This window comes from Aspergillus heteromorphus, assembly GCF_003184545.1.
Source record: "Aspergillus heteromorphus CBS 117.55 chromosome Unknown BO70scaffold_24, whole genome shotgun sequence".
Classification (NCBI taxonomy): Eukaryota; Fungi; Ascomycota; class Eurotiomycetes; order Eurotiales; family Aspergillaceae; genus Aspergillus; species Aspergillus heteromorphus.
This window is the reverse complement of record NW_020290429.1, coordinates 156,509-182,107: the sequence shown is the minus strand read 5'-3', so window position 1 is coordinate 182,107 and position 25,599 is coordinate 156,509. Positions and strand designations below refer to the sequence as shown.

General features: G+C 55.1%; 10 protein-coding genes across 10 annotated transcripts; 5 read left to right on the top strand and 5 right to left on the bottom strand.

Moving 5' to 3' along the window:
- Positions 1-813: 813 nt before the first annotated feature.
- BO70DRAFT_364515 (dihydroorotate dehydrogenase 2) lies at positions 814-2,745 on the bottom strand. The gene is made up of 3 exons (XM_025543830.1): positions 2,715-2,745; positions 1,999-2,538; positions 814-1,941 (listed from the first exon to the last, which is right to left on the bottom strand). Exons 2-3 carry the CDS (start codon positions 2,461-2,463, stop codon positions 847-849), a joined length of 1,560 nt encoding a protein of 519 aa, XP_025396783.1. The 5' UTR covers positions 2,464-2,538; positions 2,715-2,745; the 3' UTR covers positions 814-846.
- Positions 2,746-2,993: 248 nt separating this feature from the next.
- Positions 2,994-5,151, bottom strand: BO70DRAFT_319868 (uncharacterized protein). Its single transcript, XM_025540458.1, has 3 exons — positions 5,041-5,151; positions 4,650-4,976; positions 2,994-4,591 (listed from the first exon to the last, which is right to left on the bottom strand). The coding sequence occupies exons 2-3, from the start codon at positions 4,912-4,914 to the stop codon at positions 3,360-3,362; spliced, it is 1,497 nt and encodes a 498-aa protein (XP_025396782.1). The 5' UTR covers positions 4,915-4,976; positions 5,041-5,151; the 3' UTR covers positions 2,994-3,359.
- Positions 5,152-5,419: 268 nt separating this feature from the next.
- BO70DRAFT_319863 (putative chromatin remodeling complex subunit (Arp8)) lies at positions 5,420-8,086 on the bottom strand. The gene is made up of 4 exons (XM_025540457.1): positions 7,872-8,086; positions 7,738-7,816; positions 7,239-7,647; positions 5,420-7,178 (listed from the first exon to the last, which is right to left on the bottom strand). The coding sequence occupies exons 1-4, from the start codon at positions 7,912-7,914 to the stop codon at positions 5,550-5,552; spliced, it is 2,160 nt and encodes a 719-aa protein (XP_025396781.1). The 5' UTR covers positions 7,915-8,086; the 3' UTR covers positions 5,420-5,549.
- Positions 8,087-8,347: 261 nt separating this feature from the next.
- Positions 8,348-9,887, top strand: BO70DRAFT_364512 (ADP-ribosylation factor family protein). The gene is made up of 5 exons (XM_025543829.1): positions 8,348-8,671; positions 8,749-8,787; positions 8,848-8,931; positions 9,021-9,344; positions 9,400-9,887. Exons 1-5 carry the CDS (start codon positions 8,597-8,599, stop codon positions 9,424-9,426), a joined length of 549 nt encoding a protein of 182 aa, XP_025396780.1. The 5' UTR covers positions 8,348-8,596; the 3' UTR covers positions 9,427-9,887.
- A 285-nt stretch (positions 9,888-10,172) lies between these two features.
- Positions 10,173-11,915, top strand: BO70DRAFT_364510 (zinc-dependent alcohol dehydrogenase). Its single transcript, XM_025543828.1, has 9 exons — positions 10,173-10,541; positions 10,655-10,706; positions 10,772-10,853; positions 10,919-10,940; positions 10,999-11,079; positions 11,134-11,227; positions 11,276-11,326; positions 11,388-11,644; positions 11,694-11,915. The coding sequence occupies exons 1-9, from the start codon at positions 10,310-10,312 to the stop codon at positions 11,876-11,878; spliced, it is 1,056 nt and encodes a 351-aa protein (XP_025396779.1). The 5' UTR covers positions 10,173-10,309; the 3' UTR covers positions 11,879-11,915.
- A 1,854-nt stretch (positions 11,916-13,769) lies between these two features.
- BO70DRAFT_398834 (class I SAM-dependent methyltransferase) lies at positions 13,770-16,735 on the top strand (the record flags this gene model as incomplete). Its single annotated transcript, XM_025546814.1, has 9 exons — positions 13,770-14,021; positions 14,082-14,213; positions 14,270-14,286; positions 14,339-14,601; positions 14,650-14,724; positions 14,773-16,051; positions 16,105-16,243; positions 16,312-16,514; positions 16,573-16,735. 9 exons carry the CDS (start codon positions 13,770-13,772, stop codon positions 16,733-16,735), a joined length of 2,523 nt encoding a protein of 840 aa, XP_025396778.1.
- Positions 16,736-18,186: 1,451 nt separating this feature from the next.
- Positions 18,187-19,089, bottom strand: BO70DRAFT_354849 (Rer1 family protein; the record flags this gene model as incomplete). Its single annotated transcript, XM_025541885.1, has 4 exons — positions 18,187-18,266; positions 18,372-18,674; positions 18,802-18,919; positions 19,021-19,089. 4 exons carry the CDS (start codon positions 19,087-19,089, stop codon positions 18,187-18,189), a joined length of 570 nt encoding a protein of 189 aa, XP_025396777.1.
- A 373-nt stretch (positions 19,090-19,462) lies between these two features.
- Positions 19,463-20,742, top strand: echA (enoyl-CoA hydratase echA). Its single transcript, XM_025540456.1, has 4 exons — positions 19,463-19,689; positions 19,760-19,897; positions 20,011-20,556; positions 20,642-20,742. The coding sequence occupies exons 1-4, from the start codon at positions 19,539-19,541 to the stop codon at positions 20,689-20,691; spliced, it is 885 nt and encodes a 294-aa protein (XP_025396776.1). The 5' UTR covers positions 19,463-19,538; the 3' UTR covers positions 20,692-20,742.
- Positions 20,743-20,871: 129 nt separating this feature from the next.
- BO70DRAFT_341532 (putative MFS alpha-glucoside transporter) lies at positions 20,872-22,850 on the bottom strand. Its single transcript, XM_025541335.1, has 2 exons — positions 22,466-22,850; positions 20,872-22,354 (listed from the first exon to the last, which is right to left on the bottom strand). The coding sequence occupies exons 1-2, from the start codon at positions 22,784-22,786 to the stop codon at positions 20,969-20,971; spliced, it is 1,707 nt and encodes a 568-aa protein (XP_025396775.1). The 5' UTR covers positions 22,787-22,850; the 3' UTR covers positions 20,872-20,968.
- Positions 22,851-24,815: 1,965 nt separating this feature from the next.
- On the top strand, positions 24,816-25,587 carry BO70DRAFT_364503 (uncharacterized protein). Its single transcript, XM_025543827.1, has 2 exons — positions 24,816-24,944; positions 25,102-25,587. Exons 1-2 carry the CDS (start codon positions 24,917-24,919, stop codon positions 25,398-25,400), a joined length of 327 nt encoding a protein of 108 aa, XP_025396774.1. The 5' UTR covers positions 24,816-24,916; the 3' UTR covers positions 25,401-25,587.
- Positions 25,588-25,599: the final 12 nt, after the last annotated feature.

The window sequence follows — 25,599 nt, the reverse complement described above, 5'->3', positions numbered from 1 at the left end:
GGCTATGTCTAAGTATGTCCGTCCACTTCAGCATTGTTGTTCCAAGTATGTACTCCGTATGTACTACTTTGGCACGATTGCCTCAAATCCAGGACCAGGACCGGACCAGCCCAGCCAGCCCAGCCAGCGAAGTATAGACCTGGCTAGACCGACTGATCGGTAGACATTCTCTCTCTCTCTGCTAACATCACCCTGAATAATACTATTAATCACGCTGTTGAAGGACATGATGGATCTACCCCCCCTCCCCCCAATGTTTCCCCCCTATTCACTCCTCTAGTGAGTGAGTGAGTGAGTGAGTGAGTGAGTAGCCAAGTACTACCTTACTACCTTACTACCTTACTACTCAGGTCAGTCGATAGATACCTTACCTAGAACTGTCCACTCAGGGTGAAGAATACATACATATGGAGGACTCAGTATCGAGGGATCTATTTCTGCCTGATAGTCTCATGTCCCATGTCCCATGTCTCGTGTCGAGTCCGGTCGAATTGATCAGGTCTAGGTGGATTGACTTGCCACAAATAGCCAGGATTATATCCCATCCAGCATCCCAAACCAAACACCTGCCTAATCTACCGCTGCAACACGCACACAACCAACCATCCCTGAACAAGGAGATGAATGGAATGTTCAAAGAATACTAGCACTACGGAAAGATACAAGCAACCAGGTGATAATGCGACTTCTGACTCCATATTGATACCATATGTAGGTAGCCCCTGGTACCTAAGTAACTAGATCTATTTACAATACAATACTTATATCCCCCTCACCAACCCCAACCGGTCGCTCCTTTTAAGCACGTCCTGTAAGAAAAAAAAAAAAAAAGAAAGATATATCTGTCTACTGCCTCTCGCGCAGCTCCTGCTTCACGCGAGTCACCGTGCCCATGCCCCCGTAGGTAATAGCCGTGTACATCATGGCGACGGACGCGCCGGCGTCCAGGACCTGCTTCGCCTGCTGGCCGTTGGTGATTCCGCCGGAGGCGAAAATGACCTTCCGGGGCGCCACGTCCGACGGAGTGACGGGGGCGTTTTCGACGTCGGGTTCGACCTGCGCGGCCACAGCCTCCACAGCGTTGGGGGCACTCGCGTCTAGCAGCGCGCGGTACCGCGCGACCAGGGCGACGGTGCCGTCGAAGAGCTGCGGGCCCGAGTATCCGCCCGTCTCTTTCAGGGCGCTCTGCTCCTTGGACGGGAGCTCGAAGCCCTGGGGCAGCGGGTCGGGACGGCGGTTGGTCGTGTTTCCGACGATCACACCGTCGACGCCGGATCCCCACACGGCGTCGCAGATGCCCGAGACTTGTTCGTCGGAGTTCTCGTCTGGGCTGACCTTCACCATGACGAAGGGCTTGGTGGTGCGGTCGATGCTCTTGGCGGCACCGACTACCGCCTTGAGGATGGCGGTTAAGGGCGCGGTGGCTTGCAGGTCACGGAGGCCGGGTGTGTTGGGGCTCGAGACGTTCACGACGAGAATGTCGGCGTATTTGGCCAGTCGGTCGACGCAGTACACGTAGTCTCGCTTGATGGCTTCGATGTCGGAGTCCGGCGTGACCTTGTTCTTGGCGACTTGGACCGCGAGCAGCTTGCCTTCGCGGAGACTGCCGGGGGGGACGTTGGCTTCGCCGTTCAGGACCCGCTGTTCGCCGACCTCGTGCTCGCCGAACCCGTGCGCGTAGGCGTAGTCGCGGACGCGCTGCTCAAGGACCGCCGCCATGTGGTCGGCGCCCTTGGAGTTCAGGCCGTAGCGGTTGATCATGGCTTTCTGGGAGGGGAGGCGGAAGACGCGCGGACGGGGGTTTCCGTCCTGGGGGAGGGGGGTTGTGCCTCCGACTTCGACGATGGCCGGGCCGATCTCGAAGAGCGGGTCGGGGATGTCGGCGTGCTTGTCGAGTCCGCCGGAGATGCCGATCGGGTTGGAGAGGGTGTAGCCGAAGACCTGGGGTGGTGAGTTGAGGGGTCAGGGGGTGGGGGATAGGGGGGAGGAGGGGTATACCTCAGTTACGAGAGAGCCATCGCCATCGGGGTTTCCGCGCTCCCGAGGGTTCAGGCCGTACTGGTACGTCTTCTTCAGGATGTCCACGCCGAAGTGATGCGCGTCTTCGGCGTCCGGGTAGAGTAGGCGGACCAGGGGAACGACTCCGTATCGGTGCACGCTGGCCCGGGTGTCGGTTCCGTAGATGAAGCCGACTACAGCAGTCAGGGCCAGGGTGGTGCCGAGCACGGTCCGCTTGATCTTGCGGCCACCCTTCTTGGGCGCCTCTTTCACGGTCTCCGTGGCCTGGGCGACGGTTTCCTTCGCGGCTTCTTTCGTCGGGGGAGCAGCGGCGTCCGAGGCATAGCGCACATTGCGGAAGAGGGATTCCCGGTGGAGGACAGAGGGACGAGTGGCACGGAGAGAGGGGAGTGCAGCCCTGCGGCCAGCAGCTCTCCAGGCGAGAGCGACAGCGTGGGGAGCCATTGTAGTTGGTGGTGGGTTGAGGGGGTGGTTATATTAATGGGGGTGGGGTATGGGTGGGGTTGCGCGGCAATTGACCTGGATTCGTGTCAGCTGGAGTGAAGTGGACGAGAGAATCTTGTATCTGGCAGAACGTCACAGTCGGATGCTGCAAGCCAGTGGGGGTGAGTGTATTGAGGCGAGAAGCCTCGCTATACTGCTCAACCGCTATGCCGACGAACAGCCGACGAGAAGGATCAAGCCAACTAACTCACCACCCAAAGTCCGATCAATTGCATTCAAAACCGCGGCAACAGCGGAGAGGCAGATCAAGTTACTGCAACCACGCCTCCGAGTCGACAGAGCCAAACCTCGCAGGAAGGGATCGGGGTGGAAGTGAACGAGGGCCGCCTTCCTCGCCGGTTCTTTTGCGCCAACGTCCCGGGGCGGTCAGGGATCGACCGGCAGAATGAGCTCGCCCGGGCGGTGAACTGCTACAAAGCACCGGCCGGTGTCGGGGAGATTTCGAGAGGAGGAAGTCCAGAGATGATGGTATGGAATTGAACTACCTAGTATTTACGGATGTACATGAGTCGCCAGTAGCAGCTGCCGATGCGCACCCGCATCCTGCAACGGCCCATTCAGAGAAAAACACGAAATTCGCTACGTAACTCCAAGTCATCATGCCACTCAACGCCTTTTGCTTTGCCGCCTTGACTCCATATCAGCTTCCAGACCGGTCGCGGTAGCAGCTCGGCTCCGTGTCTGGGGCAGCAATGCAAGGAACAAGTCCAAAGAAGATCCGCATAATGAAGATATGAAAGGGTATGTAAGGGTGTAATGCACAGGAAGAAGTACAGTGTGGAAGACAGAAGGAGCTGTCCGCGGGGGCGCTCCAATGCGGTGCCAGACGACGGCGATCACTCGTCGCTCATATCGTCGGCATCGTCGGCATCGTGGGGCGACGGTTGGCGGTCAGAGCCTTCATCTCCCTCGTCCTCCTTGGCCTCGGCTTCATGGTCCTCCGGCGGAGGGGGCAGGGTCTCGGCGAACTTCGGGTCAATGGCCGCTCGGTGCAGCGACCGCTTGTACACTTCCGCCTCGTCAGGGTCGCGGACCACCACCTGGATCTGATCGACCTGTTCCTCCTTGGTCTTCCCGAGTGTTGGGGCCAGACCGGCCTGTGCGATGGTGCGGGCACGCTCGGGCTTCAGACGCGTCTTGCCGAGGATGGGATAGTAGTAGGCCGCCTTCTGCTTCGAGTCCAAGTCACCTCGCTGTCCTTCTCTGAGCTCTGACGGATCGAAGAGCGTCAGTGCCACATCTCTTTGCTTCTGATCATTGCCCAGAGTCTGCGCGCTGGTGGCATATGTGCGGAGACGATCGTAACGGTGGAACTTGGCGCCGTCAGCCCCTTCGTGGGTGTACAGCTCTTCGTTCTCGCGATCAGGGTTGGACATGCGCAGGCTCGCGGTGACATTCCTGGCCGCGTCCTTCCTCTCGGGCAGGAAGAGATCGTAGTCCCAAGGAATCGGGCCGGGATCAGGGTACAAGTCAGGGTGCGCCTTATGCAAGGCCACCTTGGTTGCATGCTCCTGACAGATGCGCTCCTCCGGCGCGGACGGGAGCAGAACCGCAACGTCCATGCGCTTGTCCCTTCTCCCAGACACATCCGACACGGGCGCTTTGTCGAACTTGAATTGGACGAAACCACCAGGATCGGGGAAACCGCGCAGATCGGGAAGAAGCGGATAGTATCCGACAGGCTTCAACTTGGGGTTGTCGGGGTGCACCGGATGGGCCCACGCGTCGTGTTCAAGCTTCGTAGAAGTGTGGCCCTTGATCTTGCTGGCCGTGTCTTCGCCAGAATGTCTGCTGCTCGGATACGCGATATCGAATCCCTTCTGGATGTATTTCTTGACGTACGTGGGATCATCCTGCGACTTGACCTTCTCGAGGGCACGCTTCGATCGGATTGGTGTAGGAACGTTGGGGCTATCGGGCGCGCGAAGACCGGCGGAGATGTACTGCGTACGACGGAGGAAACTGACGTTGACATTCTTGGGCGCCGGGTTTCTCAGCTGCTCCGGGGTCATCAGAAGCGCCAGGTCAGCGGGGTCAAGTGGTCCTGGATTCTCAGGAGCCATGATGGCTGCATTGCCACCCTGGATTAGCCACAACTCGGACAACGTCGGACACGGGCTACGTACCACTTTCATCGCCCAGGTGAAGCCCCGGGATTCCGACCAGGTCAATTGGCATACCACCCTCGGCATCGACATCGATATTGGGTTCCTCGCGACGAGCCAGGTTAGACGTGAAGCCCGGGGTGAGAAAACGGTGCAAGCCCTCGTGCGGGATATCGAGGAACTTGGTGGGCATGTCCGGAGGCGGCAGGTCATTGCGATAGCGCAGCGACGCGATATATTCCTGATGAAAGCCCCCGGAGGAGCTGCTATCCTTGGATTTCGACATGTCGGGTTTGGCCAACGACAGCTGCAAGGTTATTGGGGAGCCGTCGGGGGGTGAAGGGTGCACTGCAGTGAAGTTAGTAGGTCGGTCCCAATTGCAGCGAGAGCCCGTGAAGGGAAGCAAGCTTACAAGGATCGGGAAGAGAAAAGGGTGGGATCTCGGAGTCTGGCACCAAGCCCCCGTCCGAGCCTTCACTGCTAGAATCGACGGGCTGAAGAGCTGAAAGAGACGAGGTTCCAATCAACAAACCTGGCACAGAGCAGGACCATCGGAGGGTCGGGATGGACAAACTCACCTGAGATCCGGGCCATTCTGCACGCCTCCACCGCCTGGTGGTTTGGGTTAGCGGCTGTCGTGAGTCGGATGGGTGAGGAGGAACGGAGCAACAATCCTCCGACACTGCAGGTCAGGTAGGTATATGTATATAGCAGGCAGTAGGCAGTATGTTTGTTCGTGTTGGTTCGTGTTACTCTGCATGGTCAGTCGGAGAGAAGCATTCACTGTCATTATCTCATTGCGCTGAACGCCCGTCCGGTCTTACAAAAACAGAAAGCTAGCCAAAGATTCAATAGAGTTACATGAGTATCGCAAACCAAACCACCCCAAAAGACAGACAGACAGACAGACAGACAGACTCCTCAGTAGGCCCACATGCACTTGTAAGCCATCAGTCGATGTCCCAGCCGGTCGTACTCCAGCTGCCCAATCCAACTATCGTTGGTTCCATTCAACTTGCCAAACACACTCGCCCCCTTCCAGACAACCACTTGCGGATCCAGTTCTCTCGGGGGCGTACCGATCATGATCTCCTTCGCGAACGCTGGCCGCAGAGTCTGGAGACGCTCCTCAAGGAAGGGGTGGAGCCCGTTCACCAAGCTCCCGCCTCCGACAACCATGATGCCGCCGAGGAAGTCTCGCATTTTGCGCTCGTCCGATCGAGCAGCCTGAGCAATGGAGGTCAAGATTGCATTGTCCAGCGGGAACACGGGTAGGATATCATCCCGCTCTTCGACGGTGGGTGCCCGGGGCTGCGATGTGGCCGGACCCTGTCCACCCGGCACGGGGGTGGCTCCGGCTTGAGGGGTGCCGACTGCCTCTGGGGCCGGTGATCCGGCGACAGATGACCGGGGAGTACCTTCCAGCTCTTGCACGCGACTGAGAGCATTGGATGGCTGGGCCCGACTCGGGGTGGCCTGGACCTCCAGGGTGTTGTTCGATTGCAAATCGCCGTTCACCTGGCCATTGGACGAGGGCGCAATGCTAGACAGGATCTGCGATTGCGCGATCGACGTGGGGTCGTTCGGCTGCCCGTCGTAGATGTCAACCGATCGACCGATCAGTTTCCGTCGTCCCTTCAGCTTCTGCGAGTTGTCGAATATGCTCGGCTGGAAGTAGCCCATCGGGGCAAGGTGGACCTCATCGTAAGCCTTGAATGAGTACTTTCGGGTATCTTGACCGGCGACACGGAGGTGGAAATCGAACACCTGCACTGAGACGCTTGCCTCGTTCATGGTACAGACGCTCTTCTTCAGCTCCTCGGCCAAGAGGTAATCATAACGGCGCCAGAGGTTGATATCGGCGTAGGGGAAGTGATCGTGAAGCATCATCCTGATGAATGTTTCCGTCACGTCCGATCCTCCGTACTTAAGATTCACGCGCGAATTCTCAAGGCACATCCCTTCTTCGACGCAGCATATCGATGTCTTTTGCGCGCCAATGTCGACGACGCACGCAGAGGTGAACCCTGCGCCAAACGTAGCTGCCAGGCTCTCCTGGATAAAACACACCCGGGCGAAGGCAAACTCCGTCATGAGCAGGTCAAGAGTCTGGGTCACGTACGACTTTTCGTAGATATCCGGAATGACGAAGACACAGGAGTACTGGGGCCAGTCCTTCTTGCTGGTGAGACCCAACTGGGTCTTGAAGGCGTCTTCCAGAATGAGGGAGATGTCGAGAAAGAGAAGTCTCTTGCTGTCATAGTCTCCCTCATTGCACCAGCCATGCTTTATAGGCCAAAACAGTTTGTAGCGTGGTTTGGAGGCATCGGGGATCCTCAAAGCCGCCTGTCCCACGATGTACTCAGGTGCTGGTTCCGGAATCTCCGTCCAGTCAACGCGCAGGGGGTCGTTGTGCTCCGAGATGGTTTCCGGTACTGTTCTCCGGTTGAAGTTGATGACCATTTCCTTTGAGTTTGGCAGTGTCCGACGCTTGTTCTGTCGCATATGGGTTTTGAGATCCGCCATCATCGTCGTATACTGCGAAGAAAACTGTGACGAGACGAGGTTGTCAGACTGAGTTGACGAGAGTAAATGGAGTCACCAACGAACCTCAGGCCCAAAAATTTTATCGGGCTCCATATCCGAGCCATCGTCCATCTTTAAGCGCTTGGGACAGGGCTCCTCTCGGTCCTCGGATTCACTGGTACGAGACTTCCGGGCGATCACCATCGGGACGGTCTTGGGGAGGGCATCGCTGGAAAATCCAATCCGCAAGTTCTGACTCCCGACATGAATAACAATGACCTTAGAGCCCACCGCTTCTTCATTGGCCTCTTCCGCATCTTCCATGTTGGTATCCCCGTCCACTTCCGCCTCTGCTTCCGGTATGCCCAGGTCATTGGCCTTTGCCATGGCTAGGGCACGGTCCCGGTCCTTGGCGGTCTTTGCCATGCGATTCCGGTTCTCCTCATTCTGCAGCCTGAACGCCAGGTACTGATCATCGCGCTTCAGGTAATCTCTGGGTGATTGAGTAACACAGTTAGCGTTAGGGCACAGGGCTGCAGCGACGAGCCAACGTTGCGGTATAGAATGGGACGTAACGACGTACGTGTAGTAGTTTTTCTGGTTAATTGGAGGAACCTGCGGCCAGTTCGACAACTCCATATTGTTATCCGTCCGCTCCAGACCTAGGCAGGACCGTTAATCCCGTGGAAAAAAGACCATGACTGCTGGGAGACGCACCTTCATCCCGAAGGAGGGCCTTGCCCGACTTCTTGCCAACCATTGTGGATTGCTAGGCTAGCCGTCGATTTGTTGCGAGGGCGTGGCAAGGAAGAGTCCGGCAAGATCGCAAGCGGATCGCAAAGGGTGGTGTTGGGTAGATGCGGGTCAGATCAGGATGAGGCAATTCGGGGGTGGATGATGATGAGGAGGAGGAGGAGGCGGCGGCGGCGAAGAAGAAGAGGGGGGGGGGACGAGACAACAATCAAGGTGGCCGTAGAGGGAAGGAGGGAGAGGGAGAGGGAGAGGTCAAGACGGGGATGCTTGCGCAGCATCGGGGGGGGATCCCCATCCAGTTCCAGCCTCCATCCCATTCTTAGTTGATTTGAGCTTGGGCCAGCCCGATCGGCAGGAGGCCGCGGGCCAATGATGGCCTCCTCCCATTTAGTCAGCTCGCGATCGCTCGCCGTCTCGTGTCCGGGTGACTGTCAGGCTCTCGTGAACAGATCCGATCACTGTCTGTTACTTCCTGACTTCTCCTTGGTTTTCTCCTCCATCGCCTTGGTTGGTGTTACTGCCTGCGCGAGTCGTCTCCAAACAACGTGTTCGCCGCATCGTCTCCGCCACCGCTTGTCGCCCGTCGCCGAACTCCCTCCGCAATCCCTCCTTCCGTCATTCTCTGGCTGGACCCCATCCCCCCCGACTAGAGTTCCCCAGCTCGCTCTTTCGCCGTCACAGTTTCGATCATGGGTGGCTCATTCTCCCGTCTCTGGTCCTTCCTCTGGACTAAGAAGGAAATCCGCATTCTCATTCTGGGACTGGTATGAGCTCATGTTGTGCCACTAGGCGTCAGCGCCGCCCCCCTCTCCCCCCCCCCGATACTAACCCGTCTCTCCAGGACAATGCCGGAAAGACAACCCTCCTTTACAGACTCAAGGTGCGTCTCCCTCGCTTATGGCCGGGTGAATAGAGCCAGGGGCTAATGTTTCACCTATAGATTGGTGAAGTGGTCACCACGATACCGACCATTGGTTTCAATGTGGAATCGGTGACGTATCGGAACCTGAACTTCAATGTCTGGGTAAGTGCCGAACCTTCTCGGATATATTCCTAGCTTCTCGAAGTAATCGTGGCCGGTTGCCAAGTACTGACATCTGCGTGTGTCCACAGGATCTCGGAGGCCAAACGTCCATTCGACCCTACTGGCGCTGCTACTATGCCAACACCGCCGCCGTCGTCTTCGTCATCGACTCCACAGATATTGAACGACTCGGGACCGCTGCGGACGAACTCGCGACCATGCTCAACGAGGAGGAGCTGCGTGACGCGGCTTTGTTGGTGTTCGCCAACAAGCAGGACCAGCCTGGTGCTAAAGGCGCCGGCGAAATATCAGAGGCCCTGAAGCTCGGGGAGCTGCGTGATCGAAACTGGAGTATCGTTGCATGCTCTGCTATCGACGGTAAAGGTCTTAACGAAGGCATGGACTGGCTGGTGGTATGCTCGCAGGCTCGCTCTCATTCGTTGTGCAAACATGCTAACATTCGCACAGCAAACCCTGCAATCCGAAAATGCATGAGCGACGGTGGTATTGTGACATGTTATAGATTTCTTTCCATATATCCTCCGTTTTCTCGTGGAAGACCAGTGAGCGGGCGGATGCCCGTTTATCTCTGGCGCCTTCCACGTCCTCGTTCTACTCTCTTTCAGGGCCCGTGTCGTTTATACAGTATACCTTTTTTGATTTGAAATTTGTCAGACTTAGCATAATATCCTAATTGATTTGACGATGGAAGTTGGCCGGCTTTGCTTGCGTTGCCATTATGATTTGAGACGGATTGCGCGGTTGGATGTGGATGGAAGTTCCTACATACCCATGGTGTTCGGTATTGGTGTTGGTCGTTCTCACGAGACTGAGACTGAGACTGAAACCACAGACTTGCAAAGATGAGACAGACCATGCTATGCTGCCGGTGAGGGGATTTTGCGATACATTTGTTGCTGCACAGGAACAGGACATTAGCAATCGATATTATTTTCTTAGGGTACGAATATCCGTGGAAATGGGCATGTAGGTCTGCTATATTTACACACTGCTGGATAAAATATTGCACGACGGGTTGGTTATAACTAAGTAAGCTACTATTTCTCTCGAGCAAGAGGAATGCCGACCAACTAACCGGCTGTACCATCTGGGAGGCCTTATCAGCCTGTCATGGCCTATCGGTATTCGGTCGATACTCCGCAGATTATCTCTCATCGATTACAGATTACAATCATTTTATACGTATCGATAGTTTTTTATTAACTCCTATACTTCCCTCCCTCAGCACTCAGCACTAGTCATCCGTTCCCCTCTGTCTATATTTATACCCCGCAACAACACCCCCCCGGCAATCCAGTCTTTCCAGTCTCTCCACCAGATCTCCATACCACCAGCCAATCCATACGACTACTAAACCATGCAGATTCCCCAAACCCAGACCGCAGCCATCATCCCACCATCCGGGGCCACCTCCACCGTCAAACTACAAATCAACCACGACCGCCCAATCCCCTCCCCAGCCGAAGGCGAAGTCCTCCTCAAGCTCGAATACTCGGGAGTATGTCATTCGGACGTGCACAGCGTGCGCGGGGAAACCCCGATGTTGACGGACGTGGCGGGCCACGAGGGTGTGGGGAAGGTCGTCCAGGGTAAGTAGTACCATATGTTTGCTTTCCCCCTGTCAGGACTACCTAAGGTGCCTACCTACCTACCTACCTACCTACCAATCATTCGTTATTCTGACCGGGGGAAACTGGGATAGTGGGTAGTGGGCTTGACGAGCAGGTTTGGCTGGGAAGGAGACTTGGTGTGCGGTTTGTATTGCCATCCATCGATCTATAGAGCTATGGGTTAATGGTGGTGGTTTTTATTTGTGCAGGTGGCTGTATAGCTCGTGTCTGGAGTGTGAGATCTGCGCGATAAACAACACGGCATGTCCGTATCAGAGAAATGCGGGGGCGGTAGGTTTATCCAGGTGGTAGTGATTTTGGCAGGTGGGTTGTGAGGTAGTGCTGATGCTGTATAGAATGTACCAGGGACTTTTCAGCGTGAGTATCTAATCGTTCTGCTGTGACTTGATTGAGGCCCTAACCAGGCTGAGACCAGAATACGTCGTCACTCCGGCAATTCATGCAACTGTTATCCCCCCTGAGCTGGCTCCAGATGTAGCTGCACCTCTTTTGTGCGGTGCGTTGAGTATTTCTGTCTACCTGCGATTTCGATAGACTGACCCTCATGCAGCTGGAATCGCCATGTACTCATCGATCATGAAGACGAAGACCCGACCGGGAGACTGGATCGTTCTCCCGGGAGCTGGAGGGGGCTTGGGACACATGTAAGCTTACAGAACTATCTCACATTAAGCAAGACTGACATATCCCAGGGGTGTCCAAATCGCAGCCAAGAAGGGACTCAAGGTCATTGCAATTGACAAGTACGAACAGCCTGTCACTACTACACAACCAACCAACCAACCACCACTAACAGCCTCTCAGCGGCGAGAAGAAAAAACAGCTCTGTCTCTCCCTAGGCGCCACCATCTTCCTCGACTACAAGACCGACGACGTCGAGAGCGAAGTTAAAGCCTTGACTTCGGGGCTCGGCGCACATGCGGTCATCTGTATGGCCAACAACGAGACGGCCTACACACAGAGTCTGCGGATGCTTCGCAGGCTGGGCGTTCTGGTCTGTGTCGGTATACCGAGTGTTCCGTTTCGGTTGCCGGCTACTCCGTTTGAAATGATCGTGAAAGGTAGGCGGGCGGGTTCCTGGGATCCGGGTTAAGTGCTGACGCTAAGCAGGGTTGACGATCGTGGGAAATTCAGCTGGCACGGCGGAGGAGATGGAGGAGTTGATGGAGATGGCGGTTGCAGGCGAGGTGACGGCGCATATTGAGTCCTTTGATTTCGATTGCATTGATGATGTGTTGCAGCGACTGGGACGGTCTGAGATTGAGGGACGGGCTGTTGTGCGCATTCCAGAGTAAATCACTCTTGTTGATATATGAAGTGAGTTTAGGCAAGCTATGGAAGTAACGGACTTGTAATTCTAATGCTCACCAAAATGGATAGAGTCTGATCAAGTATGGTATTAGAAAAAAAAAAAAAAAAAAGAAGCGAGCGTTGTTTTTTTTTTTTTTTTTTTTTCCCAGTGAAATGAGCCCCAGGACCGGAAGGTCACATGGCGTATTTTCTCTTCATCGAGTCCAGTTCTTTCTCCACCTGGACTCCTTTCTTCTCCCTACATTGAAGGTCTCCGTTGCCAGTTCCGAGTATCTGCTACTACCAAAAGATCTTTCCACTCGCTCTTATAGCTAGAGAAGATCAGACCGAGCGATTTATTTCGAGGAGAGGATCATATGGAGTCCAGGAACTGAATCGTAAGGCTGGCTCCCAACTTTTTGCCTTTCAAGATCCATGACTTCCACAGTAACATGGGACGACTGAAAGGGCAAAGGCCGCGACACCAAGGGAAAAACGAGCGCCAATCTAGCGTGTCTCACCAGATCCTGTTACGATATCTACCTATTCACCAGGTTATCTGGAGGCAATCAGCTTGTGATCATGACTAAAATTGTCTCAATGAGTTAGGAGGACGCTCGTGCCGATAAAGTACATCCAGGAGCCTCAAACACATAGCTCAATACGCGAGAGCAGCATCATACTGACATCCAGTTAGGATGTCAAAGTGATAGGACTGTGAGGAAATCTGGTAAGATGCAGGTTTTCGAAACGACAAACGGGGCATCAAAATGATCTACACAAACGTGTGACGAGATACTTTTTGATGATATACACCTAGCAAAGAGCTATGCTGCTACTTGGGGTCATCAGTGGATGGACAATTCAGTTGATCGAGGACCCTCCGTTTAACAAATATTCCAACACAGGTGTCGAGCAGATCATCCCAAATTGTATGGTTGCAACTTCTCCACTTCGAAGGCAGGATGCTCGCTGGGAGTATTGCGGAATTTAACGACGCACATCGGATCAATGCATTGGAGGCAAGCTGTGGGTCTCAATCTTTCTTATGGACTCCTACTAAGTAGTGACTCTGTTTCACATAGATTTCGACATATACCGACGGACCATGCCGATCTGAGCAGGTCTCGAAAGCTTCTGGTGGTTCCGGGTTGAGCAAGAAGGTGCTGGCATTCTGCGCGAGGAGAAGAGGGGTTCATGGTCCCCACCCCCAGTGAAGTGCTGCCAAAGATAGACGCCAGAGGGGGGAAGTTCTCCACCGTATGAGCCATGACAACTACTCATTAGAGGCCCTGGGCGGCCAGTGAAGGAGCGTCCAATGATCCCGAAGCTGCCCGCCCCGGGCCCGGCGTGCGGGGAGCCATTGGCCGGGAGAGGCCGGGGCAGCTACTAGGGCGTGCGGGCACTGCAGGCCGTGATTGGCCCGCCCGAAGTATACCGCGAGGACCTTCATAGGGCAATTCCCCGGCTCTGGCCTTGTCCAGCGCCTGCAATTCGGTGCCAGCTGGCCGGCAGGGAAGGAGCCACCGGGGATCCTTGCTGCACCCAGGCCCGCGGCCTTTGATCCTCAGGCCCGTGGGCCCAATGCATCTTATCACTCTTTGGCCCATGTGTCCCCCTGATAGGGCATCGCACTACTGTCGAATGTTTGGAGCCAACTTACTTCGCGATAGAGGGGTTGCTGTGGGTGGGGCAGGGATCCAAAAGATGCGTCCAATTGCTCCCCCGCCTCGCCCTCCGCGCTGCAGGAGCAATTGGTTCAAGAAGCCGTCCTTCCTCTCAAGTCTGGGGTCTGAAGTTCTGTCTGTCTCTCATCTGTCTTTGTCCGACAGGAGGCATTAGCAGCACCCCCCTCCCTCTCCCTCTCCCTCTCCCTCTCCCCTCCATTCCGACATTATGTTCTCCAGCAGTGTTGCCGGTCCCTTTCTGGGCCGGATTGACTGGCTCCATGTCTACATTGCGGCCTCCGCTTTCTTGGTCTGCGCATTGGTCGCAGTGGTCATGATGCTGTCGTCGCAGAAGCGCAAAATTGACTATAACAGCGGAGTTTTCACCTACCTGAAGTTTATCTACGCCAGCTTCCTCAAGCCCCATGAGAGCCATGGGAATGGCCAGCAGGATGCTCTCGAGAGCTTCTACAAGACCCAGGTACGCATTATGTCCTGTAACCCGGGTTGAAAGTGGAACTGGCTGACAGAGAGGGCCCAGGCTGGTGTTTACGACGCCACTCGCAAGCGTCTCCTCTGCGGTCGAGAGGATATGCTGGGCCTGGTTGCGGCCCAGCTGAAGCACAAGGTCGAAAATAAGGAGCTCGCCGCCGGAAAGGCTGTCTGGGTCGACGTAAGTTATCCTACAACATATATGCCCCGCGCGCCAAGTTCTAACTTATGGTTTAGATCGGAGGAGGTACCGGGTGAGCACTCATGTTCCAGTATATCATGGATTCAGCCCTAACTCAACATTAGGTACAACATCGAAGCCATGTCTGCCTTCCTTTCCGTTCCGGAATTCTTCTCACGCGTATATCTGGTGGACTTCTCTCCATCTCTTTGCGAGGTGGCTCGCCAGCGCTTCGAGAGACTGGGATGGAAGAATGTTCGTGTCGTTTGCCAGGATGCCCGATCTTTCTGTCTTCCAGAGGAAGACAAGATTGATCCCCGCAGTGGGAACGTCACGACCACGGGCGCGGATCTGGCTACCATGAGCTACAGTTTGTCCATGATACCAGGTATGCGGTGCTCGACTGTATGTCAGGGGTGGTGCTAATAAGGAGCAGACTACTACAGCGTCATCGATGCCCTGCCTGCATTGATGAAGCCATCTGGATTCCTCGGAGTTTGCGACTTTTATGGTACGTTCCTTGACATTGAACTAGACCCATAGCCTGACCTTTCGACAGTCCAAAGCATCGTCGACGTCTCCTCACGCAACTATATTGGCGGTGCCTTCAATCGTCATGTGAACTGGTTGGGCCGTGCCTTTTGGCGTGCCTGGTTCGACGCAGACCGCGTCAGCCTGGAGGCCGCTCGTCGTGATTATCTGGAATACCGCTTTGGAACCGTCATCTCTGCCAGCGAAAGAAACTACCTTTTGGGAGGTATCCCGTATTATATCTTTGTCGGATGCCAAAAGGATTCCACCACTCGCTCGGGGCGCGACACCATCGAGAAACTGAACGCCTCTTTCACGGAATCCCCATACCTCTCCCCTGCCAATCACCGCAAGGAGATCGAGTCTGCCGTTCAGAACAGTACACAGGAAATCAAGTCCAAGGCCTATGAGACTGCTGTGATTAACCTGAGCGCGAACCTCCCTCTTCCCTCATCCTTCTACCAAAACCATCACCACCGGATCTTCTACGATGACCTACTCCCGAAGCATACCCAGTTCGGAAACGAGTATATCTATGCCTTCAACTGGGAAGACCCCCGCGTTGACCACCAACTGCTGGATATCAAGCGCGACGATGTCATCCTGGCCATCACAAGTGCCGGAGACAACATTCTGGACTACCTTCAGAAGAGCCCACGTCGGGTGCACGCTGTCGATTTGAACCCCAACCAGAACCACTTACTCGAGCTCAAGGTGGCCAGCTTCATGGCCCTGGGCCACCGGGACGTGTGGAAGATCTTCGGCGAAGGAAAGCACTCCGACTTCCGCAAGCTTCTCATCTCCCGGCTGAGCCCACACCTGTCCAGCCAAGCCTTTCAGTACTGGCTTGAGCACACACATGTCTTCACCTCGCCCTCCGGCAAAGGTCTCTATGAGACGGGCGGATCCCGCCACGCCATCAAGATGGTCCGCTACCTGTTCAAGGCGTTCGGCGTGGGGAGAGCGGTACAAGAACTCTGCGAGGCCCAGACCCTAGTCGAGCAGCGCAAGATCTGGCCTCGGATTCGCTCCGTCCTGATGAGCAAGCCCCTTCACTGGGCCGTGGTAGGAACCGAATGGTTTGCCTGGAAGGCCGCAGGCGTGCCCCGCAACCAACGCAACATGATCATCGACGACTACTACAAGAGACACGGGCTGAACAAGGACATGAAGCAGACGAAGGATGTCAGCGGGCAGTCGATCTGGGAGTATGTGGTGGACACTCTGGATCCCGCGGTCCAGGACACTCTGATTAGCAACGACAACTACTTTTACTTCCTGTGTCTGCAGGGGCAGTTCTCCAGAAGGTAATACCCAATCTTACCACAGACCTCATGGACAATCACGCTAACAGCACCAGATGCCACCCCGCCTACCTCTCCCCCAAATCGCATGTCAAGCTCTCCTCGCCAGGCGCATTCGACGGCCTCCGCATCCACACAGACGAGATCAACGAAGTGATCAAGCGCATCACACCACGCAGCCTCACAATCGCCGTGGTAAGTCCCCTCCCCTCCCCTCCCATCCAACCCGAAAGCCTTCAGCCAGCAAGCTAACAATCAATCAGATCATGGACTCCATGGACTGGTTCGACCCAGAGGGCAGCGAAGCCTCCGCCCAAGCACAGAAGCTCAACCACGCCCTCAAGATGGGCGGACGGATACTCCTGCGGTCCGCGAGCATCGAGCCCTGGTACATCCGACACTTCGAGCAGAATGGGTTCTCTGCTCGTCGCGTGGGCGCACGATTCCCGGGGACGTGTATCGATCGGTAATCACTCCCCCACATACACAGTACTATACCTACAAACATGAACTAACTGAAGCAGTGTAAACATGTACGCCTCCACCTGGATCTGCACGAAGACACAAGAACTCGAACGCCCGACCCCCAGCCGCGCCATGTCCGCGCTCTCGTTGGATAATACCACTGCCAATGTCACTGCCTCTGCCACACCCAAGAGGAATAGTGTCGAGCACCTGGAGATATAGTATAATCTTGGATGACATGAATGTGTCTGTTTTGGTGATGACGATGATACTTGACTATCAAACCTCCCCCCCCCCCCCCCCCCCCAGCTCGAATGTTTCCTTTCACCTGTTCGTCTACTTTTTTTTTTTTTTTTTTTTTTTTTTTTTTTTTTTTCTTTCATACCCCTTATATTTCTCTCCCCCCCCCCCCGGGGGGCTTCCTTTCTCTCCAAAACTTCCCAGACATTGAGTGTACTTGGTGGTCAAAGTGTGCGCACACATGCGCATAGAGTAGGTAAAAGGTAAAAGCTTGGTTAATACTTACTATCTAGACATTTTATATAAACATAATTGATTATGCCTCAGCTTTTGACCTAGTTAGTTAGAGAGTTTGCCAATTAGTTCCAAGTACCAAAAACACAGTACCCTGTAATTAATCTACTTCAACTCTACTCTACTCATCCACACCCCAATACAGCAATAGTAACAACCCCAACACATCCTACAGTCTAACTACTAAATACCAACCCTACCTTACCAAACAACCCCCACCCCAGCCCTATCTGAGATAACTACTACCTACTACCTACTACCTACTACCTACTACCTACTACTTACCATCTACTTACCAACCTCCAACCTCCAACCTCCAACAACTCAAAAAGACACTTTTACTTATACTTATACTTATACTTATACTTACACTTATACTCTTACTTTTCATCTATTCACCCCATAGAATACACACATACACACCCAGTCACAGTCACAGTCACAGTCACAATCACAATCACAATCACAGACAAAGTCCATCCAATTCTAATAGCACAAGAAGGAAGAAGAAAAGAAAAAAAGGGGGAAAAAAAAGAAAGGCAAGAAAAGCAAAGCAAAGCAACAATAGCATGATCGGCATAGACTTAATCTCTCTCTCTCTCTGTACATAGATAGCGGATACGTAGGATCCGGTTCGGTTCAGTTCAGCTCATGAAGGTCGGGTTAGGGGTCAGGTTAGGTCACACGCAGCAAGGAGTCATCATCAAATCAATTAAAGGGTGTAGTGGAGTGTAGTGTAGTGTAGTGTAGTGTAGAGGTTGGTATGTATGGGTGGGTGGAGAAATATTGGATTGGGGACATCCGGGCGCTGGTCTGATAGATACTCATTTATTCGTGCTGATGGGATGGACAGAGAGGGGTTGTCTGTCTGTCTGGGTCTGGGGCAGAAGAAGTGAGTAGGTCCGTCGGACTGGGACTGGGATGGAGGGGGAGGAGGGTGGTCTGGCTGGTCATGGCTTGACATGGCAGATAGATAGGATAGAATAGAATAGGATGGGATGGGATAGAGCAAGATCGAGCTATGAAACTATGACATGACGTGACGATCGTCACACCACACCACATCTTGCATCGCATCGCATCGCATCTCATTTATCCGTTTCCATCTCATCTAGACGACGATAAAACGAAACCACCCCTTATGACCGGCCATATCTCGTCTTTCCGAACGAAAAGGGCACGTAACGGTACTTGATCATGTGCTGGATCTGGCGACGCACTACACAGGAGAACACATTAGCATCCATACATAGACAACATCCAACTCCCAGCGGTACATCTCTCCACTCAACTCCGACATTCGGAAAGGACCGGGGAAACATACTCGTCAACACAAACAAGATAATCCAGTAAACGACCAAGACGGGCCAGAAGACGGGGATATCGAAGACGGCGAACCACGAGCACACGAACCCGATGGCGATGGCACGGGTGGCCGAGTGCCAGAACTTGAACTCGGGGAGACGGCGGATGAAGGGCCGGAACTCGTCGTCGGACTTGGTGGGGAGGGTGGGGACGGCGGCGTCGCCGTCTTCGAGGCCTTCGTCCTGCGTGAGGGAGGGGTCGAACTTGGGTTGCAGGAAGAGGAGGAAGAGGTTGAGCAGGTAGATTCCGAGCGTGTAGGCGACTGGTTCATGAGGGGGTGTGGGTTAGTTATTGATGTGATGTGATGTGATGTAGTTGGGCTGGGTGGGTTGGGGTTGGTTGGGATGGGAATGAAACGGGATGGATAGATGGTAGGGATCATATCGTACCGATGTACCAGCCCTGAGCGACGACGATTCTCAGGAAGAAGATGAGGAGGAGGACGACGGTGCCGGTCCAGCGGTAGGCAGTGAATGGGGTGGAAGCATCGAGCCAGGATTGGTAGTGCTGCAGTTTGTTAGTCCGGGTCGGAGCATAGCTGGCTGGGGATCTGCGCGCGGGATTCACAGAGATAATTCTCCAACAAAGGAAGATGGTGATGGACGTACTCTGGCCAACTTCGAGGTCTGGGCCGTCACGGCCGTGAAGGGAGTCTGTTCGGGCTCAGGAACGTCCATGGTGGATGCGGAAGATTATATCGATCACCGAGGTGGTGGTGTTTGTCGAGGAAACGGAGGAGAGGAGATGGGGAGAGCCAAGGAGAGGGACGGAGCAGCTTCAGCGCATACAGAGCCGAGCGAGGAGGGCCAGCAACACGGACCAGCAGAAGAATCGAGAATGCGACGAGGATGGGAAGGGAAGGTGACGGACGGACGGACATGGAAAACTGTCCACTGCCCCCGGCCGCTCTAGCCGCTTTCGGCCCTCCAGCCACACTGCCCGTGACTGCGCCCCAGGGGCTGGGCCAGGCTGACTCAGCCGGTTATTGGCGGGTGTGATTTGCGGGGAGATACGAGTTACTACTGAGCTATCGGCATCATCGATGTCCCCCGTCAACAACTCTCCTCTCTTCTCCTTTCTTCATCTACAATTGACATCTCACCCCCTAACCCCCCTCATCACCACCATGTTCGCCCGTCGCTGCTCCCGTCTCGTCTCCGCCCGCACCGCCATCCCCCTCACCTCCTTCCTCGCCCGCGCCCGCCCATTCTCCGCAACCGCAACCTCGGCATACGAGCACATCCTCACCTCGACCCCCAAGCCGGGAGTTGGCCTCAGTCTGTCCCCTCTTTTTACCAAGCAAACCGATAGAAAGACACTAATTAAAATAAAAACAAAACAAAACAGTCACCCTCAACCGCCCCAAAGCCCTGAACGCGCTCTCCACCCCTCTCTTCACCGAACTCAACGATGCCCTCTCCACCTACGACGCCGACAAGGACATCGGCGCGATCATCATAACCGGCAGCGAGAAGGCGTTCGCAGGTACACCCAACCCCTCCAAACCCCAACCCGCAACCTATCCAACCTATCCAATCCATCCAGCCCCATACAAACAAACCCAACCGACCAACCAACTAACGCCTACCCACCCACAGCCGGCGCGGACATCAAAGAAATGGCCCCCCTCACATTCTCCCACGCCTACAAAACGAACTTCATCGCGCCGTGGTCGCACCTCTCCACCAGCATCCGCAAGCCCGTGATCGCCGCCGTATCCGGCTACGCGCTCGGCGGCGGATGCGAACTGGCGCTAATGTGCGACATCATCTACTGCACCTCGTCCGCGACCTTCGGACAACCCGAGATCAAACTAGGCGTGATCCCCGGGGCGGGCGGCTCGCAGCGCCTCACCCGCGCGGTGGGCAAGAGCAAGGCCATGGAACTGATTCTCACAGGCAAGAACTTCAGCGGCAAGGAGGCGGGCGAGTGGGGGGTTGCGGCCCAGGTGGTGGACGGCGGACACACGGAGCTACTGGAGGTAGCGGTGAAGACGGCGGAGACTATCGCGGGGTACTCCCAGGTGGCGGTTTTGGCGGGCAAGGAGGTCGTGAATAAGAGTCAGGAGGTGGCGTTGCGGGAGGGCGTGGAGTTTGAGAGGAGACTGTTTCATGGGTTGTTTGGGAGTAGGGATCAGAAGATTGGTGAGTTTTCTTTCTTTCTTTCTGTCTTTCTGTCTTGTGCTTGAGATTGTTCTTGGGTGGGGGGTTGCTGACGGTTACTACCTAGGGATGACGGCGTTTGCGGAGAAGAAGAAGCCGGACTGGTCAAATGAGTGAGTATCGAGTATGAAGAATGAATCAATGGTAGGGTGTGTTGATATCTTGGAGACAATGGGGGGGGGGGGGGTAGATCCTGATCTGTGAGATATGAGATGTAAGATGTGAATAATTATATCTGATATGATCAGTAGTCGAACAAGTTAAGTGCAATCAACTTGCTCCATCCCGTAGAAAATGCTCATTAATCGTTTCGTATTCATAATTACCTGTAAATATGTACAATAAGATATTAAAAAGTATTACATGAAAACATGCAACAGTGTGGAGGAGGTCATCACGACGCAGCGTTTTTCTCGACCTGCGCCACGTCCGTCGAGACGGTCTTCTCGGTCTGATAGTGTTCGGCGGCGCCACGCTCCATCGTCTCATCAAACACGTCCACGGGAGTCGAGGCAAACTTGCGCGCACTGACTCCCCGCTCGAACAGCACGTCCAGCTCCGCGAAGGACCGTCCGCTGGGCTCCGGCACCCGGAAGAACGTGTACACCACGCACAGGAAGCAGATGCCCCCCCAGAAGAACCCGGCGTAGTTGCCCCAGTCCCAGGCGCCCGGGTTCAGCATGTAGGGCGTCAGCACGCCGCAGACGATCGCGACCATGTTGTACAGGTTGCGGCCGAGTACGACCGTCTTGATCTGGAGCCGGCGCGTGGACAGCTCCGCGACGAGGGAGTAGGCGACGGTGCCGACGGTCAATTGGTAGAAGAGAGCCCAGATGAGCATCATGCAGCCCGTCGCGAGAGCCCCCTGCTTTTTGTGATCCTCCGGCACCAGTCCCAGGAACCCCATGACGAGCAGCATGGCGCACAGTCCGCAGAGGCCGTACAGGTACAGCGTCCTCCGGCCCAGCCCCACGGACATGAGAAACCAGGCACCGAACACGCCGACCATGTTGATCCCGTACTGGCCCATCGCGAAGGCGTATGCGTTGTCCGCACTCAGGCCCGCCTGCTCCAGGAAGTAGGTCGAATAGTTGGAGAACGAGTTGCCGCTCAGGTTCTGGATGGCCCACACCATGCAGACAATTTCGGTTCGGCGGATATTCGTGCCCCGGAAGCAATCGAGATAGCTCGCCCCCTTGGTGATCTTCTTCTCTAGCGCTGTGGTGTGCACCATCATGGAGACGGTCTCGTCCACGTCGAAGTCGGATTCCCGGTTCACACTGGTGAGGCGCAGGAGGGCGTGCTTGGCCTGCTGCGTTTTGCCCTTTCGTACTAACCACCACGGGGACTCGGGAGCAAGCGAAATACCGATGAATAGGGGCAACGGCCACATCCATTGCAGTCCGTACGGAATCCGGTACGCCCACTCATCATCCCGGTGGATCATAGCCTTGATCACGCCGATCCCGATCAGCTGCCCGACACCCCAGCAGAAATTGACGTACGTTGTGAGGTATCCTCGCAGGGCAACCGGGCAGACCTCCGAGGCGTAGGTGATGGTCAAAGTCTGGAACACACCCCAGGGGATACCGGCCAAAATTTCAGCGGCGAGCAGTGCTTCGACGTTGGGGGCAGTGAAGAAGATGGCGGTCCACGCGGTGATCAAAACGAGGCACGCCATGATGGTGTATCGGTATCCGAAGCGTTCCGAGGCCCAACCATTGATGAAAAGACCGATGATTTCGCCGACGTAGGCACCGTTGCTCAGACCTGCTTGCCACTGGGCACAAAAAGATTTTCGTCAGCAATCATGCCACGCAATCGCATGGAGTGATCCCAGCGCAGTTGAAGGGCCCTCGAGGCCAATCTGGGGAGGAGGGAGGGGAATTACCCGTGCTGGAACCTGATATGATCCGTCCGCCGACATCTCGCCATATTTCCGGTTGAATTGGGGGAAAGCGTAGAAGTTGTTGACCAGACTGATGTCGTAGCCCTCCATAATGATGCAGGTGGAGATGAGGAGACTCCAGGCCACAGCCTTGGGATAGATCCGGATGCCTTGCAGCAAGGTCATCTTCTGCTCCTTGTCGGCGGCGGCTTTGGCATTCTGGATGATCTTGGCTGCGGACGCCGTCGATCCCTGGCGTTCCAGGGAGGGCGAAGGCGAGTGCTCTGCCGGCGCAGTGGCATCCGGAGCCTTGGTGGAAGCCATGCTGGAGAGCAATTGCTAGGCCCGGGAGGAGGGGGGGAGGGGGAGAATGAGGGGAGGAATGGGGGTCGAGGACGCGAACGGGAGGGGGGAGGATAAGGGGAGGAGGGGACGAAGTGACAGACTCCTGGGCGCTGAAGGGAAATCAGGGACGTTCCGCACCCGGCAGCATTGGCAGTGGGACGGCTATCGTTAGATTTTTATGGCCGCGGCGGGGCCGGCGGTGGTGGCCGTGGTCGCGGTGGTGACTGGCGAGCCCAGCGCCCGGTGGGCAAAAGCGCCCCCACCGAAAGTACGCGGTGAGCCTGCGAGTCCCGATGGCACCGTTTCTCTTGTGCAATCCGTGGCGAGATGTTGGGAGAAGATGGATGGATGGGATTTTGCCAAATGGCCAGGATTGGAAGGATTCGCGACCAGATTAAACTCCGACCAGGGTGACAGCGCCCAATCAAAGCCCAGCCCGGCGTGCCACGAGGGTTTGCGGGGAAGGCACGATCGAAGGCATGCGCGTGACTGCCCCTTCCCGATTGGGTTCGAGACAGCTGCCGTGAAACATATCACTATTATTGGATATCATTGGTAGGAGAGCTATTGACCCTATATCGGACAGTCTGCTACAAGTACTACCATCCCGCTTGCTGCATACCGCCCTCTGTTGTATCCATGCATCTACATCACCGGCAATCCCGGCCAAAATCCTCCGATCAGATTTCTTCCTGAGACCCTCCGTGTCCCTTGCGCCTCTCTCACCCAGTCCCGAGTCCCGAGTCCCGAGTCCCGAGTCCAAACACATGCTTTGGGGGCTGTAGCCTGTCAAGCTGGCCCTGGCCCGTCGGGAAGTGCTCTTTCGCGCGTATATGCATGCAAGTGGGCTCCAGGGGCTGCCCCAAAGGATCCTTCGCCAACGGCCCACCGACATGGCGTAAATGCAGACTTACGATCGCTTCTGCAGCGTCATCACTTGGCCTCATAACCTAGTTTATTCGTCTGGCCGCTCGACAGGGGTGGGCGTGAAGTCGGAGCATCTTGTACCTATACGAGAGACCCACTCCCAGAGCCGCGAGGAATCGCGGTGTTGATGAGTACCAGTACCGAGGGGCAGGAATGTTGCAAATCCAGTCATAATGGCATTTCCGACCATGTGGCAGCCGATCAGCTACTACACAGTAAGCAACATATTATGATGGTATGTGCAGTGTTGTACTTTGTATGTCGTTGTTGGGTAGTATTTATTAGAGCTTACCACCATACCGCGCTGGCGCCTGGAGATTTCACTTGGTCGGATGTATGATGCCTGAGAAATCTGGCCGAGTGGCATTGTGCTCTCATATTTTCTCCCACACTGTCATTTCCAGGTGTCGGATGCAATGAAGGTATTGATTATTGACTGGGTTCGGTTTATTGACTCAGCGTGCAGCTTAGAGGGCGCCCGGGCGTGGATCCGACCTCTGTACTGTAGCATCCTCTTTCCAGTCCTTTTCCGAATCCATTAGTTCACCTCAACGCCGTTCTTAACATCGAAAATTGGTATCCTATGTACTCCGCATGTACCGCTCCCTATCCAAGGATCCCCATCCTCGTGTTAAAGCCAGTCAGTACTGAAAGACCACATATTGAGGTGAACGCTCCATGACGTAAATATGCTGCTTCATCACATATCTGCCTCCAGAGATTATTATGGGACTAGATGGGTTGATCTGATCGTTCCCCTCGTCATCCCCGGATATTAACTCAGGGAGCCCTACGTATCGAACACAGAGGGAAGCCAATAGGCGCGGCAACCAACATCACGAAGTAGGGAGCCAAGCGCCGCTGCCACAGCTCTCAAGCCTCAATTTCATCATCGGGTTTGGGGATCTTAGCCCGTGCTGTTCTCAGATCCTCGCCGTTGTGTCGATTGGCCGCGGGCTGTCGGGCGACCCTGGTTTCGGGGATCGATGATATCATGGCGGGAGGTGCGCGTCCCGTGGCGACATGGCAGCGTCCCTTGTATATAAAAGGAACTCTTGATCGCAGGGTCAGCGACCGTTCTAAACACTCCTCGAAGATCAAGCTGTCCTCCATATCGCAGTATCTTGCTCCGAACTACACACACCCGCGTGAAGATAACTCAACCTGCACAATCTCACAACCATGTCTTCCGAAGACAAGAACAACAACCGTAAGTATCCAGCAACCGTCGCACCCGCCGTTGATTAGTCTGCGTTCCATTTGTCTACACTGGCTTATATAGTCGCGCGCTATAAGTCCTTGGAGCCCTGAGTAGCAAACCTCCACACTGCGAAGTGAACGTTCTCCATGCTGATATCAGTATATAGCCGGCCTCGTTAGCGGTCTCGGCGATACCGTTGGAAAGACAGTGGGCGGTGTCACGGATACTGTCGGCGGCACTGTGGGCGGACTGGGCCAGACGGTCGGCGGGTTGACCCAGGGCCTGGGAAAAACTGTCGGTGGTGTCACCGAGGGTCTGGGAAACACCACCAAAGGCCTCGGAGAAGGACTGGGTAACACGACTAAGAGCGTCGGAGATGGAGTGGGCAATACGACCTCGGGCGTCACCAGCTCTACAGGAGATATCCTGAGCAGCATCGGCGGCGATCGATCGGGCGGCAAATAAGCAGGACGCAACGTCCGCTTGGGTTATGACATGATGAACCTGCTTTTGTAATGAGCCTGCTGGTGCAGGCCAATGTTCTGTTCGTTTAATCGGTCAGCGTTGGTGGATTGTATTCTATTTAACGGAACGCTTGAGGATATTCAATTGTCACGGTTGATGGTGAAAACATTAATTAAGAAGCTGCGAGCGAGACGAGAAT